The sequence below is a fragment of the Grammomys surdaster genome, unplaced genomic scaffold (assembly GCF_004785775.1).
Source record: "Grammomys surdaster isolate TR1022 unplaced genomic scaffold, NIH_TR_1.0 258, whole genome shotgun sequence".
NCBI lineage: Eukaryota > Metazoa > Chordata > Mammalia > Rodentia > Muridae > Grammomys > Grammomys surdaster.
Genome location: NW_021604699.1, coordinates 489,304 through 504,591, shown reverse-complemented (window position 1 = coordinate 504,591; position 15,288 = coordinate 489,304). Strand labels below are relative to the sequence as shown.

Genomic DNA, 15,288 nt, shown 5'->3' with positions numbered 1-15,288 from the left:
CCCTGAATCTCACTCTACACAACTCAACAAGGCAGTGGTTAGCCCTATCTGTTGCCAATACCTCTATGAGATGACTGTCATAAATCAGTCATGCCCAGCATAAAGGACATGGGGTCCCAACATTCAAGACGGCACAGCCTAATTACCTCACCCAAGGAGTTCGTGCCTTTGGAATTAGAAAAGCCGGTCTCACTTTGGGACTCCACATACTGACATATTCCTCGCCCCTTTTCTTCCCTGCACCAGGATCTGCAAAGTATGAAATTCCCTCCAAGAGCTCACTTGGGTTCTGGGAAAGAAACGCCACAGTCACCCAGGGGACAGGTGGAACAGAGAGGACCGGTGAGTAGCACCAGCTCACACCCCCAGAACGGTCAGGGAGCCACGCTGTTGGGGCTGAAACTGTCCCATTCCGCAACCGCTCACGCCTTCCGGGACTCCTGGAGCGCAGTTCCCCGTGGCACGGCGGACCTGCGCGGGGAGGCGGCCCACGCGCCCCCGGGCTACAGGCCGCTCGTCCCCGCCCCACACTCACCTGGCCGGTGATGCCAGTGATGAGAGCCACCTTCCTGAGCTTGCCCATCTCCCCATCCCCGGAGCCCGGGTAGCTCGGGCAGTTAGCGGGAGCTTGAGCCATGTCGCCTCAGGCGGGTGAGCGTGTGGCCGAGAGGAAGGCGGAGTGCAACGAGCCGCGGGCCGGCAGGGACGAGGGTGCGCGCGCCAGTCGCCTCACGGAGCTGCAGCGGCCGCCACGGTCTGACAGGGCGCGCGGGAGGCCGGGCGTGGAGCGAGGGGCGGGCCAGCTTAGCCGGGGCGGGCGGCGCGAGCGGGGCTGAGGCCTGGCTGGCGCCGCGTCACTCGCCCAAGCAGCGACGCGTCAGCGGCGGCCCGAACAGCCCCGCCCCCGCCGGGGTCTCCGCGCTGAGCCACGCCCCTCCAGGGGCGGGGCCTGAGGGCGCCGGGCCCCTGGAAGAGGAAGGATGTAAGTCTGCCGTCAGGGTAGTGGATCTGGCCTGCTTGGGCCTCAAATCTCCAAGAATCCTGATATCGCCCCACGATGCCAAGAGGAATGACGAGCTGACATTCTCGGTAGGAAACAGCTCTGAAATCCAAATCTAGGCATCCAAGGCTGGGGTCATCGACCTTATTAAATTTCGAGAAACCTGTTTCAGTGTCTTTGTGAGCAGTCAGTTTTACATTTCTTGAGGGTACTAGAGTTCCAAGGTTACCCTAACCTGTGAATCTTCTGTGAACATTAGCAGTTTGCTAATGTTTGGAACTAGTTTGGAGGTTCCCAGTAATTCCATTCAAGGAACAGTATTTACTTTGAGGACTGGAAGTTTCTGGTCTCAACCCCTTCCTGCATGCACAGGTCAGTAAAACCTGTACAAATTTCATGAGGTGGGATTGTTGCAGTGTCTGTTGAATTTGTTTCTATTTAGTAGATGCACACTGACAGATTCACTGACTGAGAAAGGCTGGCAAAGGACTCAGACACAGGGGAGGAGGGTGAGGGGAAGAAAACATACACACACACACACATACACACGCTGTCCTGCTTATCTCTCCAATAAACATCCTCAAATCATCTTTCCAGTTGCAAACTAAGCCACCAGGACAGGGCCCAATAGAACCTGCAAGATATGATACAAACCTGGAGTTCCAAAACCAGGGTGCCCAAACTCCTCAGAAACATTCCAAACTTTATACATAGGCTTGTCTGGTTTAATATTTTGCCTTTCCTCTAATGCATTCTATGTGGAAAATGAGACCCAGAAGTTGGGAAAATATATTCATGAACACAATCAATGCCTAAAATCTATCTAATATTTAACGATTGATGTGGTTTTATGTAAATATGTTGTGATGTAAGGATAAATAATTCAGGAAAAAAATGAATATGTTCATTTTTCAGAGATATGTTCCATTTATCCTGTAGGCCTAACACCTTCTGTTATACTAATAAATACTAGCAATGTATCTGTCTAGTAAAAAACCTAGCAGAAAAATAATAAAAATCAAATATGTACTGGATGTACTGAGATATGGCTTGGTGGTAAAGCCATACCTAAAGGGTGAGACTGTGGGTTTGAGCCCCAATACTACAAAGTAAATAAATAAAACCAATATTTTTAGGGCCTGAAAATGCACAAAATAGTAAAGAAAATATTTTTAAACTGTCAGAAATTAAAAACAAACTGTGTAGCTTAAACATCCAAACTATATTTCCTTTATTACCATTCTTGAATCAGGTTATTCAAGCTCCAGGGTTGATTTCCTCTGAGGCCTGTCTCCCTTGCTTCTAGATGTCACCTTGCATCTTGTCATGACACTCTTCCTCTCCATGTGCTTGTGTTCCAATTTCCTATTGTAAGGACACTGGCTCCCTTTGATTAGGGACCACCCTAGTGACCCCACATTACCTTAATTTCTGTATTAAAGACCATAGTTTCCAGCCAGCAAGATGGCCTGGTAGGAAAAGTACTTGCCACCAAGCTTGCCATCCTGAATCCAATACCTATATCCATACACTAGGAGGAGAGAACCAAGGCCTGTGAATTTTCCTCTGATCCCAACATGGCCACACATTTAAAAGAAAAAAATAGTAAACAAAGTAATTAAAAATAAAAAAGTATCCTATTACCAATTACTTTTTTGTTTTAATTATTTTATAAAGTTTTTAGTTTTGTGACTTTGGCTTATTTTTTTTTTTCGTTTGTTTTTATTTTTAGACAGGGTCTCATGTAGCCCAGAGCTGGCCTGCAATTCATTATATAGCCAAGAATGACTTTAGTTTCTTTCCCCTGCCTCTACTTCTTGAGAGCTCAGATTATATGCATGGACAACTGTACCATGTGTATGTGGTCCTGGGGATCAAACCTAGGATATTAAGGGTGAGTGTATACTGAATAATTAGGAGAGATATGTCCCATTTGTCCTGTAGGTCTGACACCTCCTGTCATACCAATGAATACTAGGAATTCATCTGTCTAGTAAAGAAATGTAATAGAAAAAATCATAAAAATCAAATATTTACTGGATTTACTGAAATATGGCTTGGTGGTAAAACACTTGCCTAATGGGTGAGACTTTGGGTTTCATCCCTAATACTACAAAGTAAAAATAAAACCAAAAATTTTTAGGGCCTGAAAATGCACAAAATAGCAAAGAAAATATTTGCAAACTATCAGAAATGAAAACAAAACTAACAGAAAAACAAACTTTGTAGCTTAAACATTCCACCAATATTTCCTTTATTTCCATTCTAGAATGTGGACATTCAAGATCCAGTGTTGATTTCCTCTGAGGCCTATCTCTACCAACTGAATGATAGCCTTGCCCCCAGTTGCCTTTTTTAGAGACTCAAATTTGAGGTAGCGAACTGTAACACTTCAATATATTATATAAATTAATAGAAGGACAAAATACATCTCCTTAGAGACAAAGGGGAACTATTTTTCTTGTCGGTTTAGTTTGGAAGTGTGGAAAGCAGCTGGTGATGGGCATCATTGTAATTTGTCCAAAGGCCTTAGGGGAATGTTCGAAGTCAGCATAGGGGCTGGTATTAGATTACATGAGATGGTATTAGCCAGAGGGGAACTGTGCTTGTGTAGCTTAGTAGTTCTCCACTGTGGAAGACTTTGTAACCTAGAAGACATTGACATCTTTTTTACTGTAAAAATTAGAATTGCACTATCAGTATTTAGTGATTGAAGAATGAGGCTGTTGCCAAACATCCTATAATTCACAGTCCAGCTGACCCTGTGTATCAATACAGTCTGTTCTCTAGACCCATTTAATTTGCATCCAAGCGACCAAATTTGAATTGTTTCCCTTGAAGTTAAGAGTACAGTGCTGTGATGATCAGTCTTATTTTAATTATGTACATTTATTGTTGTATGGGGTGAGAGTGCCAGGAATGCATGCTGCTCCTGTAGAGGTCAGAGGACAACCTATAGAAGTCTGTTCTTTTCTTCTACCATGTAAAGTCCAGGGATTGAACTCTGGCTGTCAGACTTGGCAGTGAATGTCTTTATTAAACCAAGTGGCCAGTCCTGACTAATCTTGTCACCTCAACTGGATCTGGAAATCAGTCTAAAAGACTTGCTTCTAGGCAGGTCTATGAGGGTATTTCCATGAAGGGTTAGTTGAAGAGAGAAGACTCACCCCAAAAGTGTATGGCACCTTCCAGCCACCATCCAGAAAAAGCAGTGCTGCTTTGCCTGACACCTTCCCTTCTTGCTGATGAGTGTTTTTGCTGCCTCTGCTGCTGTCATCTTTTGCAGACATAAGGACCCAGGTTCAGCACACTGGTGTGGATGGGACATGGGAATTTTCTCGGGTGTCCTCAAAGCCTTAGGTGGGGATTACTGAAGAATCCAGCTTCATAGACTGAACAGTTATCAGGTTCTCATCCCATCCAACATGCAGATGACAATTGGAAGACTACCTAGCCCTTATCACATAGGCTAATCTAATAAAATTATTTCTATCATATACATCCATTCTGTTCCTCTAGAAACTGCTGACTAATGAAGTGCTTATGTCTGTAAAGAACATAGATGAGCAATTCTCCTTTCATTATCCCCTAAGTAACACATTGTAACAACTACTTGCCCAACACTTATGTTGTATTAGGCATTATAAGTCATCTAAAGATGATGTAAAGGATACAGGAGGATATGCATAGGTTATACACAAACACTACACTACTTTATACAAAAGAGTTGACCATCTGTGGATTTTGACATTCAGAGAGAACTAACAGGGATGTAGGGTTATTCTGGAACCAGTTTCCTTCTGATAATGAGAATCCAGTTTTACATGTGTGCACCGGGGCACTACAGATGAGATACTAAACAGTTCCATCCCCCAATCAATGCCTTCTGCTGACCTTTCATGACCACAGCACTTTCTCCCACCCATCTCTATCTCTTAAACTACTCACCTGTTCACCACTTCTGAAATTTTGTTATCAGGAAAGTATTTATTATAAATGGATCTTACAGTGTTTGGGGACTGGCTTTTTCACTCAGGGTTCCCTGATGGTGTGTTTATTAGTAGTTTTTGTCCTCTATCATCAGACCCTCACAAGACTGTCCATTAATATCCCCTTAATGAAGAGGAGGAAAACCCCTCATGTCCAAGCACAGGGACTAATGAGGGAGCATACTAAACACCTGAGTCTCCAACCGTCCTCAAGATATATAGACCATTAATTACTGTGAGAGTCGGGTGGTAGCTTTTCTTCAGTAATGTAGCTGCCTATGAGTTGTTGTCCGTGTTCCTGTAGGTAACCCTTTACCCATGTTCCTGTAAGTAACTTTAAATAAACTCATACCTAGATGGAATAATATTTTGGTCTGTTGCTATGTTTTGTCTGAAATGAACAGATATTTTTCACATCTTCTCGAGAAAGGTTAATGCAACAATAGTTCATTTGTTTTTATTGTAGAGATATTGTATGGATATACCATAGTTTGCTTAACTACTCATCTACTGAATTAATTTTTGGACTGTGCCCATATTTGGAGTTGTTATAAATGAAGCTGCTATGACCCTTCATGTATTGCTTATCATATGAAAATAAGATCATTTCACACAGGGTTAATTACTAGATGCTATGATAATTATGTTTCGTTATTTTAAAAACTGACAAGTTGTTTTCTTGCAAGGATTTTGTAACTACAGAATTTACTGTATTAAATCCCTGTCATGGTTTAATCTTGCCAACCTAATAGGATTTGAATCAGATAAGATACTCAGATTTGTGAGGTCATTTCCAAGAAGGATTAACAGAGAAGACAGTGACCTGTGGTGGACGATGTCTTTCAAGCACAAGAAGTCTATGGAAAATTCTGTGCTGCCTGCCTGCCTTTTCTTCTTGCTGGTGAATGTGTCTACCCCATTGTTGCAGTTGCTGATACTGTTGTCTTCTGATGCTGCAGCCAGGATATACCCTTTCCAGGAATCTTCCAGGAAAGCATGTTTTAGCTAATGCTGAGGCATTTAGCATCATGGACTGAATAGCTACTGGCTTCTTGGCCTCTTCATTGTACAGACAGACATTATTAGGGCTATGCAGCTCCTATCATTTATAAGCCATCCATTTAATTAATTAAGATCTAATTAATCTTTGGATAGTCCATTACTAATGTAATCTCTTTCTGCTTTAAATACCTATATCTATAGCACTCTATATGTCAGGCTTTGGCTCCTGACTGACATTGTAGTACAAAAAGTTTAAACTCTAAACTTGATTTGTCAAAGTGACTTTTATTCACCAGATGAAATTGTCATGTCACAGACTTACTGCTGAATAAGTTCACCCTTTCTAGTTCTTCCTGAACTCTGGCTGGCAGGTTCAATTCAGCTGTTCTGGTTCAAACTCCTTTCCAGGCTGACTGATTCAAACTGACCTTTCTTGGCTTTTCACTGAATTGCTCTACTTGACCTCAAACTAACACTGACAATTTGTTCTAATTTTCTGGCTTCTTATTCTCTGGCTTCAACAGCCTCTGCTGACCTGTACTGCATGAACTGCACACACTGAACAGAATTCACAAACAAGCTCAACTGAACTCAACTGCACTGCACAAACTGCACTGACTGAACTGATTCATCCTACTCAACTCATCTGCACTGACTCAGTATACTCAACTGAACTGAACAGAACTAATGCAACTGAATTGCCCGAAACTCAAGTGAACTCCACTGTGTTGCCTGAACTCAACTGAACTGCACTCACTGAACTCCCCTGCCTCTCTGCACTGCTCTTAAGTAGCTTCTCTTTCTTGACTGTTCCCATGAGAGTTGAGCATATCCTATACCTGACTCATTCTTTCAAATCTTTCTCAGATTTGTTAGTTTACCTGTTTCTCAATTAGATATGACTTTCACACAGGGCTCTTTCCTTCTAAAAAACAAAACTTATCTTCATTGTTAGGGATTAAAGGTGTGTACTAAGGGCATGTCTGTATTCCAGCCAGATCATACTGTAATCCAGGGCATGTCTGCATTCTAGCTGGATCATATATACCTAGAAGGTCTTTGGATGTGATCCCTTGACTGAGCAGCCATGTTGCTGGATTCAAATACCTCTACATGACTGTCTTAACTATGACTAAAAGATCAATGAAATGGTCATGTGATGTGAGAGTAATACTTCATTGAGACAGAAGAATTAAAGCAAGAGAAAGCCTACAGGAGATAAGCAAATATCATTTTCATTTGCCTTACTCCCTTCAGGTTTTATACTCATTTTCTGGCTTGAACAGTTTTCTGGCAGGATATAAGCACTAGATTTTGAAATAAAAAGTCATCTAAGATCAACCTTTGCTGGGCATGAGACAATAAAAATATGTTCTTCTACTTGAAGGCAGTGAGAGAGAAACTTGAGATTTCTAGGAACTTCCTAAGATTCATCATCTTGACTTAGGAGTATACCGGTCTACTAGTAAACTCATACTATTATAGTAAGTGTTCTCATACCGAGTTTGTTTTAAATTCATTTTTATATTTTGAAGTGGGATCTCTTTATGTTACCCAGCCTTGTCTAAAACTCCTGAACACAAGTGATCCTCCCGTGTCAGCTTCCCAAGCTTTTTGGACTTCTAACACATGCCATCACACCTTCAGGTGTTAATAAAAAGGGGTGGAGTATTCAAAAATAATTGAAGACCTCTATTTATTTCATGAATCATTCCTATAGCTTTTCATTGAGTAGAGCTGTAACTTCAGGCAAATGAGTATTGAAAGCACAAGATCTGCACCATATGCCTCTGTATGTCTATCTCCTAAGAGGTATATGTTGTATACCTAAATTCATTTGTCTCCTGCCCTCTTCTTCTTCTGACAGTGTCTGTTTATTAGACATAGAGACACATGAGCAGTACCTTGGATCATTCCTGCACTGTTCAGTTTGAATCTGCTCTGGTGAAGCTCAGCCTCATTTTTCCATCCATGGCAGAAAACCCAGAGGAGAAATCATATGATGTGTTAAGTCTTTTTTGGCTGCTATTTCCAACATTCTCCTTGAATACATTTGAGAATGTATTCATATCCACGCCTCCCTTTGTGCCATTAATTAAAGCAGCCCTTCCCAATAAAAGTGGATCTCCAATAACATAAAACACTAGAGATGAAGTAATTCATTGTTCTTTAAATTGGATGAGGTAATAAAGATCCTAGACTGTTCGCATGGAGAGTTGCCAATACCTGGCTACTAGTCTGATCCCTAATATGTCAAAACTGCCTCAAGGTTAAGATATTGGTCTCTTTCTAAATTCTGAGTCCACTCCTATCAAAGAGACCTTGCCGTTTTGTACTAACATGTTTAACATGTTCAAGATGCTACAATAAATCTCAAGCTCTTTCCCTTGTGGTCTACTGCATCAGGTAATGATGGCTACTCTTCCTTCTTGTTTTGATGCCCAGTAAAGGTATGAAAAGGAGTCCTGATCTGAAGCTAGGATTATAAAGGGAAGCACCTCGAATCCTATGCACTACAGAATCTGTAGAGCTCCTGGAATGATCAGTAAAGAGTATTTCAATCTTGCTGGGCAGTGGTGGCACATGCCTTTAATCCCAGCACTTGGGAGGCAGAGGCAGGGGGATTTTTGAGTTCGAGGCCACCCTGGTCTACAGAGTGAGTTCCAGGACACCCCGGGAAACCCTGTCTCAAAAAAAGAAAGAAAAAAAAAAGAAAAAAAAGGAATGCTTCAATCCTAATGACTTTTAAATGTTTTATATCATTCTTTTGTTTGAAGATTTGTTTGTTTTTGTGTTAAATAAGCATGTGCCCTTGCCTTCCTGAGTTTATATGTATACATTATATTCAAGTGTGCAGTATTTCTCCTGACCTTTTGTTTTCAGGACTTTCTTTTGTGGTTGAAAAAGGGAAGCTTCTCCACATCACAAGAGGTCATTGGTTTTGTCTGAGTGAATAACCTACTGCTCTCTTTAGGTGAGGGTGTTATGAACCACCCACCAGGCAATTTCTAAAGGGAGTTATTGACAAGGAACCATAATACAAGCAAGGAGGATTGGAAGTGATGGGAAATTAAGATTTGTGGAACCATTGGCAGATGCAGCATGCTTTATTCATTCCAGGCATAGCTCTCAAGGACATTTCTACAGATGTCACATAACAGTAACATCATGCAATAACAGCTATATAATGAGTTACATAGCGTCGTGTTTATTGTTTACTATAGTTCCCCAGATTTGTCATCTTAATTAAGTTATTCCGGATATCCACACCTATGACATTTTGTCTAAACCTTTATCCAGGCCTCATAGCCTCCATGTTCTTTAGTCCACCCCTTTTAGACAACAGACACTTTATTAGAAAGGGCCCATAGGGATATTCCTTTGACCCATAATACACAATAATGGTACAGGGAAGAACAACATATAACAAAGAAATGAGTTATACTCCTAAGGTTGGGATGGTTCACTTTAGCCTAGTGGGAATGAGGCTCTACTACTGTTCAAAGAGGTTTCTAGTCAACTGCTGGATCATCTGTACCTCACTGCCATATGACACAACTACACTGACAAGGTAAAATGTTTTACATCTATATAAGATTTACTCTTGGGGACTCTCTAAAGATACCTTTTGTTTTCCTTTTTTCCTTTTTCCTGGTACTTTCCTATAAAGTGATCATATCAATGATTGGTCCCTTCCTGCAGATCTTCCTTGTTGAACACCAAGAAAGCAGTGTCCAAAAGTTGAATCTATAGGGTATGAGGTTCCTGTAGTACTAAAAATTCTGGAACAAGAATAGCCATTCGTGTTAATGAGTTCTAGAAAGAGTTTAGGAGTCATAAAAAAAGAAAATCAAAATAGTAACTTGGACATTTCCACCTTGAGGTCATCAGCCAAGAAGGCTACAAAGCAACAGAGTTACTTTTAACTTATGGTAAGCTCCATTTCATGATAAATCTTCCCATCTTCCACAAGTTTTCGTGGGGCTCATACATCTTACAGATTAAATTACTCCCTTTCTAAAAATAATAATAATAAAGAAAATGACACAGAGTTATGTAAACATGAGGATGAGACAGAATATGCTAGGATGTAGCCTAGCATGTGACTTAACCTTCATCTTGATTAGTGATCAACACAGAGTTGATTATGTTAATTCACTACCTTCTTAGCTAAAGTATCACAAGACATGAACTAAAATGTCAGTCCCCATTAAACTGCCTAGTACCACTGAGCATTCAGAGGATTGTTATCCTTCGAATTTCCACAGACATTTGGTCACATGTCCCAGTTCTCTTCTCCCAGGTTTTGAGGTTTGTTTTGTTTTGTTTCCTCCTTTCTTTTAGTTTTTCATCTTACTGGATCCCTAGTGGGATGGTAAAAATAGGGGACCCAGAGGAGACTCTAGCATGGGTTATATTGCCAAGCTGTAAGTGCAATGTATTTTTATATCAGACTTCACTGGCAGGTTTTGTTTGTCTGTTTGATCGCTTTTATTTTAAATTCTGACACATTGTTTTACAGTATATATTTCTTCATTTCCATAAAGGACTTAAGAGGTTTTTTTTTTTTTTAAGATCTGCATCAATAATGCCCAGCTATTGAAGGGAGGGGATACATTGAGATAGCTAGACTTGGAAAGCTCATATGAATTTGCAGCAGCCCAAGGAAAACTTGGACAACTATAGATCCCAATAGGCTCAAAACAATGTTTCCAGGGGCTAGACAGCTGATGCCAGTGGGTTGCTACAACAGCTAGTGGAGAAAAGAAATGAGCCTGCTTGATCAGGAGGCTGGAGGGGCAGTCTATGCTAGGTCTTATTGCCTATGCTTTCTGCCCAGTATCTCCAAGCTTGTTTTTCTCTAACCAAAATAAGGTATTTTTTTTCCCTTTTTGAGACTCTTTTGCTCTATGCTTGTCTGCTTCTGTTTCTGCCCCAACAAGCCCTTTGCCACCCTAGGTATTATTTTTATTTCTAGTTAAAGTTACATGGACAGAGAAAAAGAACAAGTTGTGTCATCCTTTTCTAAGTTCTTTTAACTCCAGCACTACAGTTTTAACAGGGCTTCCTTGACTGACTCTTCTGGATATTGTAACCACAAATTTATTATGTAACTGCTTCTTATCTTTTATCTATTACTTATGCTTATTCAAAACCCAAAAGCACAGTGATGGAACATCACTCTGTGTAATGTATAAAATTGGCATTGTGCTTTCTATACAAGTTGCATAGGAATTTACAAAGCTCCACAGTTTAATGGTATATATACAGATAATCTTAATTAATTGAAACCGTCTTTCTTTTATTTTTTTATTAATCATTTTATTCATTTACTTTTCAAATAATATCCCCCTTCCCAGTTTCCCCTCCACAATCTCCTCATTTCATCTGCGCCTCCTGCCTCTATGAGGGTGCTCCTCCACCCACTCACTCCCACCTCACCACTCTAGCATCCCCCTATGCTGGGGCATCAAGCCTCCACAGGACCAAGGGCTTCCTCTCCCATTGATGCCAGATAAGGCCATCTTCTGCTACATGTATAGCAGGAGCCATGGATCTCTCCATGTGTACTCTTTGGTTGGTGGTTTAGCTTTTTTAGTAAGGTGGTGTAGCACAGCAGAGTCTCTGAGCCAAACAGCTGCCATCTTCATTGCTTCTACTCTGCTTGCTTTCCAGAGATCATCACCTCTGAGATTCTTGGCTACTGATGTTCCTTCATAGAAGGAGAGGTTGAGCAGAGTCAGTGGACCCTCACTTAAGTGTCCACTCCTCCCTGCTTGTAATTCTGTAATTCTAGAATTCTGAATTCTGCCCTAATTGGCCTGGTGGACTCGAAGAGTAGCTAGAGCATATGGGCTGGGAACACCTCGGAAGAGGGGCTTCACCTGTGTGGCTGTGGTGATGTCATCATCCATGATGGGTGGAGACTTTTCCAGCGTGGCTTTTTTCCAGTCACCCATGCTCCTGTCTTTAAGTAAGCCCGATAAACTCAGTGGTTCCCAAAAATGAACTTTGGTGAAGTAAAACTTTGGTTTGTCATTGGAACTTTATGAAGAAGGTGGTAGACTGCTTATTGCCATCCCCCCACCACCCCTCTCCTAGGAAGAAAGGAACTTATACACATGGTAAATTTATTTATTACTGGTTTTATGTCTCATGATATTAAAAACAAATATTATGCAAGTTATGAGGTTTGAGTAAGCTATTCAAGGCATGTAAAAGATGAAACTTGGAGATGATATTTGTGATATTAAATTTTCTCAAGTCATTGTTTTATTTATTTATTTATTTATTTATTTATTTATTTTTAGCAGCATAGCTTTATTTTCTTCAGCAACAAACATTGAAGCACAAACCAAATGGCCTCTAATGGCCCCTAAGTGCCTGAGGACCAAATCAGGATAAAAAATTAGGCCCCCACTTTTATGTAGCAGCCACTATTCTGGAATCTTTTCCCTGGGGAAAATTGTACTGCTTAAGAGGAGACGGAGATAAGGTCAGACCTGGGTCCCCAGCCAGGCTTAACAGGAAACCGGAGGCCCAAAGAGATGTATAGTGTTCACCACTAGGGAGAGCTGATCAAGAAAGTTCATGATGGAAATTCGGAGGAGGAGAGAATCTTCCGCGATCCAGTGTCTAAGAGTGAGGAAAAGAACATTAAATTCAAACTGGTAGTTTTTACCCTTATTTCTTTCCTTTTATTTTTTGGAAAGAGATAGAGAATCTCACTATGTAGCCATGGTCGGCGTAGGGCTTGATATGTAGACCTGGCTGGCCTGTGAGGAACTCACAGTAATCAGACCATCTGCCTTTCTCCTGGCTCCTACCCTTTCTTCATCTCCCCTCAGGCATCCATTGTACCTTATCCTGCAGGTAGAGACTGGTCCAGTGAACCATGCCTCTTCTTAAAAGTCACCGAAGTGTGTGTGATGTCTCTGAGCAAATGCAGCCTTGGGTGGAGAATGAATGGCCCAGGTAGCTACCCAGAATGCTAGACTCTTTCAACACTTACATCTCCAGCATGCTGCCGCTCACTTTAAGCTCCTTCCCAACCAGTTCTTGGTGTGGTTCGACATCAGGAGTTAGGGACCCACAGGCGATTTCTGCCTCCAAAGAGGTCGGGAAAGGCACAAAGAGGGCGCTGGTAGAGACTCAGGAAAGGCACCATCTTGAATCGACTTTGCCTCCTTTGCCCTCTAAAATCATTGCATCTGGTCTAAGCTCCCCCAGGCTATAGCTTCCACAAACCTTGGGCCATTCCTGCTCATTTACCTCCATCCTTCTGTCCCTCTGTTCTCAAGGAACTTCTCATGCCCAGACCATCCGTGGTTAACATACCCTAATCAGCGGGGTCCCTCTGCTTCCCTCCTCCCTGCTCTTTCTTTTCTTTTTTTACCCTCCTCCAGACTACCGGCTTCCCTGCTTCAAGCATCTCGCAGAAGGCCCAGCTGTTCATGTCCGGTAGGATACAATCTATGATGTCGGAATCCAGGCCTTTGGATTAAAGGCACGGTGCTTTTGCTGGAATTTCGGGAGGCTTTTATTGCTCTTGCAACAGGGTGAGCTCCACTGGGAATAACTGCCATTATGTCTGCATTACCAGGACAGCAGCAGCCAGTCGGACCATCGGAGCCATCTGCATTGTGGCTTAAACACGTGTGTGCTGTCTGAATGACTGCTGCATCCTCTACTTACAACCCACTCTCGTGATACCAGCCCGCCCCTCCACCATTGCGGTGGCCTAGAACCCGCCTTATCCTCCGGAAGCTCCTCCGGAAGCTCCGCCCCTCTAAGGCTGCCGTTTCACTTGCGCCTGCCCATTGCTCAATTTATTGGCGTTTCCATACCTCTGTCCAAATCAATGGAACTAAAAAAGGTTTAGCTTTTGTCCAAGTTTTATCTAAACATTACACAGTAGTTAAGTGTATTAGACTGGATAACCAACCCTGTAGCTGTTCAATAACCATACTTGGGGAATATACTAATGTGGTCAGAGAGATTTAAAGGGAGAATATTTTTCCTCTTTTCCTCCAAGGTCAAGTAGGCCCACTACTGTAAGACATCTCAAAATAATCTGTATTGTTGTTCGGGGAGAAGAGAAAAGAGAAGAATTAGTAGAGAGAAAATATTTTCTCCATGTTTCCAAAATGAAGCCAGAGTGAAATAAGGCTTTTGACTTATCCTAAAGTAGATTGAACAACTAGAAAAAGGAAGGCGAAAGGAACCAGAGGTTCCTCTCAGGCCCAAGGGACGCCCTGAGTACCAGATCCTCCACTAGCCTTGACGATTAAAACAAAACCAAAAAGCAACAACAATAACAGCAAAACAATCTGTGGTTAATTTTGGCTACCCACACAGACTTATATACCCAAGAAAGAAAGTTCAAGAAAGTACAACTGGACTAAAGTTGTTGGTCTTCTTTAACCATCTAAGGGATTGCACTCCCTAGACATTACATTTTAATCCATGTGGGACATAATTTAGACAACTATATGTCACTAATGATTTTCTTAAGAAAACTGCCTCCCAGATATAAGACTTCAGACCTTGGTGAATTAAACACTGTAGCACTCACCTGAAGCCAAAGCCAAGGGAGATGGGTCCATGATTATTTCAATATAAAAATAAAATAATAGTTACATGTTCTTTCTCTCTCTCCACCCCAGCCCCATCCCAGAAGCAGTTGCTATTAGACTTCTTTGCTGGACCCACCTGCTCTCCTGATATTTATCTCAGAAAATATATTTTCTCCTTTTCTTAGCCTCTCCCTCCTTTGGCACATGTGAAGATTTCCAGATGGATAGCCCTGTTGGTTTTTTTTTCACCCAAATGCCAATAAAATTATCTTTCAGATTAGACCCATTCTTAAATTCATTTATCTACAAGGCCACGAAATTACAAAAGAAACCCTCTGCTCCCCAATAACCTTATGATGTCTTCTTAATGTTTAGAGGGTGAGTGAGAAATAAGAACATCATAGTTATCCAAATACTTTTTTCACGGAAACATGGCTTGATTCCTCTTTAAGTTTGTTTTGCCATTCAGTGCCACGGAGCAGGAAGAACCTGTTGACTTGCCCTGTCTTTCTAATCTTTCACATGGTATTTTAAACTCTAAAGAGAAACATCTAGAATACCTACTCCTTTCCTCTGCACACTTGAATTGACTTGTAAAAAAGCAAGTGTGTTTTCTTGTGTTTGAAAAGAAAAATGCAGGTGCTGTTCCAGGAGGCTCCAGGTCCAGGGGACCGTTGAGAAAGAAACAGATGATAAAGTCCCTCTGCTAACAAAACTAACT

At 41.6% G+C, this 15,288-nt stretch overlaps 2 protein-coding genes across 2 annotated transcripts in view; both read right to left on the bottom strand.

Annotated features, from left to right (window-relative positions):
- Positions 1 to 698, bottom strand: part of Gmds (GDP-mannose 4,6-dehydratase) — a 525,382-nt gene extending 524,684 nt beyond the window's left edge. The window contains exon 1 of the mRNA XM_028775694.1: positions 536 to 698. Coding sequence (XP_028631527.1) covers positions 536 to 637 — 102 coding nt within the window. The 5' untranslated portion in view covers positions 638 to 698. The remainder of the gene's footprint in view (positions 1 to 535) is intronic.
- An 11,814-nt stretch (positions 699 to 12,512) lies between these two features.
- LOC114627761 (EKC/KEOPS complex subunit Lage3-like) lies at positions 12,513 to 14,597 on the bottom strand. Its single transcript, XM_028775663.1, has 4 exons — positions 14,567 to 14,597; positions 13,462 to 13,678; positions 13,004 to 13,132; positions 12,513 to 12,627 (listed from the first exon to the last, which is right to left on the bottom strand). Exons 1-4 carry the CDS (start codon positions 14,595 to 14,597, stop codon positions 12,513 to 12,515), a joined length of 492 nt encoding a protein of 163 aa, XP_028631496.1.
- Between the last annotated feature and the right edge of the window lie 691 nt (positions 14,598 to 15,288).

What these genes read in the sequence shown, in the direction of transcription:
- LOC114627761 (XM_028775663.1), bottom strand. Translation starts at nt 14,597, where the DNA reads ATGGACCCATCTCCCTTGGCTTTGGCTTCAG. An exon ending in TCCCTTGGCTTTGGCTTCAG is followed by an intron (nt 13,679 to 14,566) that starts GTGAGTGCTACA and finishes GGTTGTAAGTAG; the next exon opens with AGGATGCAGCAGTCATTCAG. An exon ending in AGCGGCAGCATGCTGGAGAT is followed by an intron (nt 12,628 to 13,003) that starts GTAAGTGTTGAA and finishes CCTCACTCTTAG; the next exon opens with ACACTGGATCGCGGAAGATT.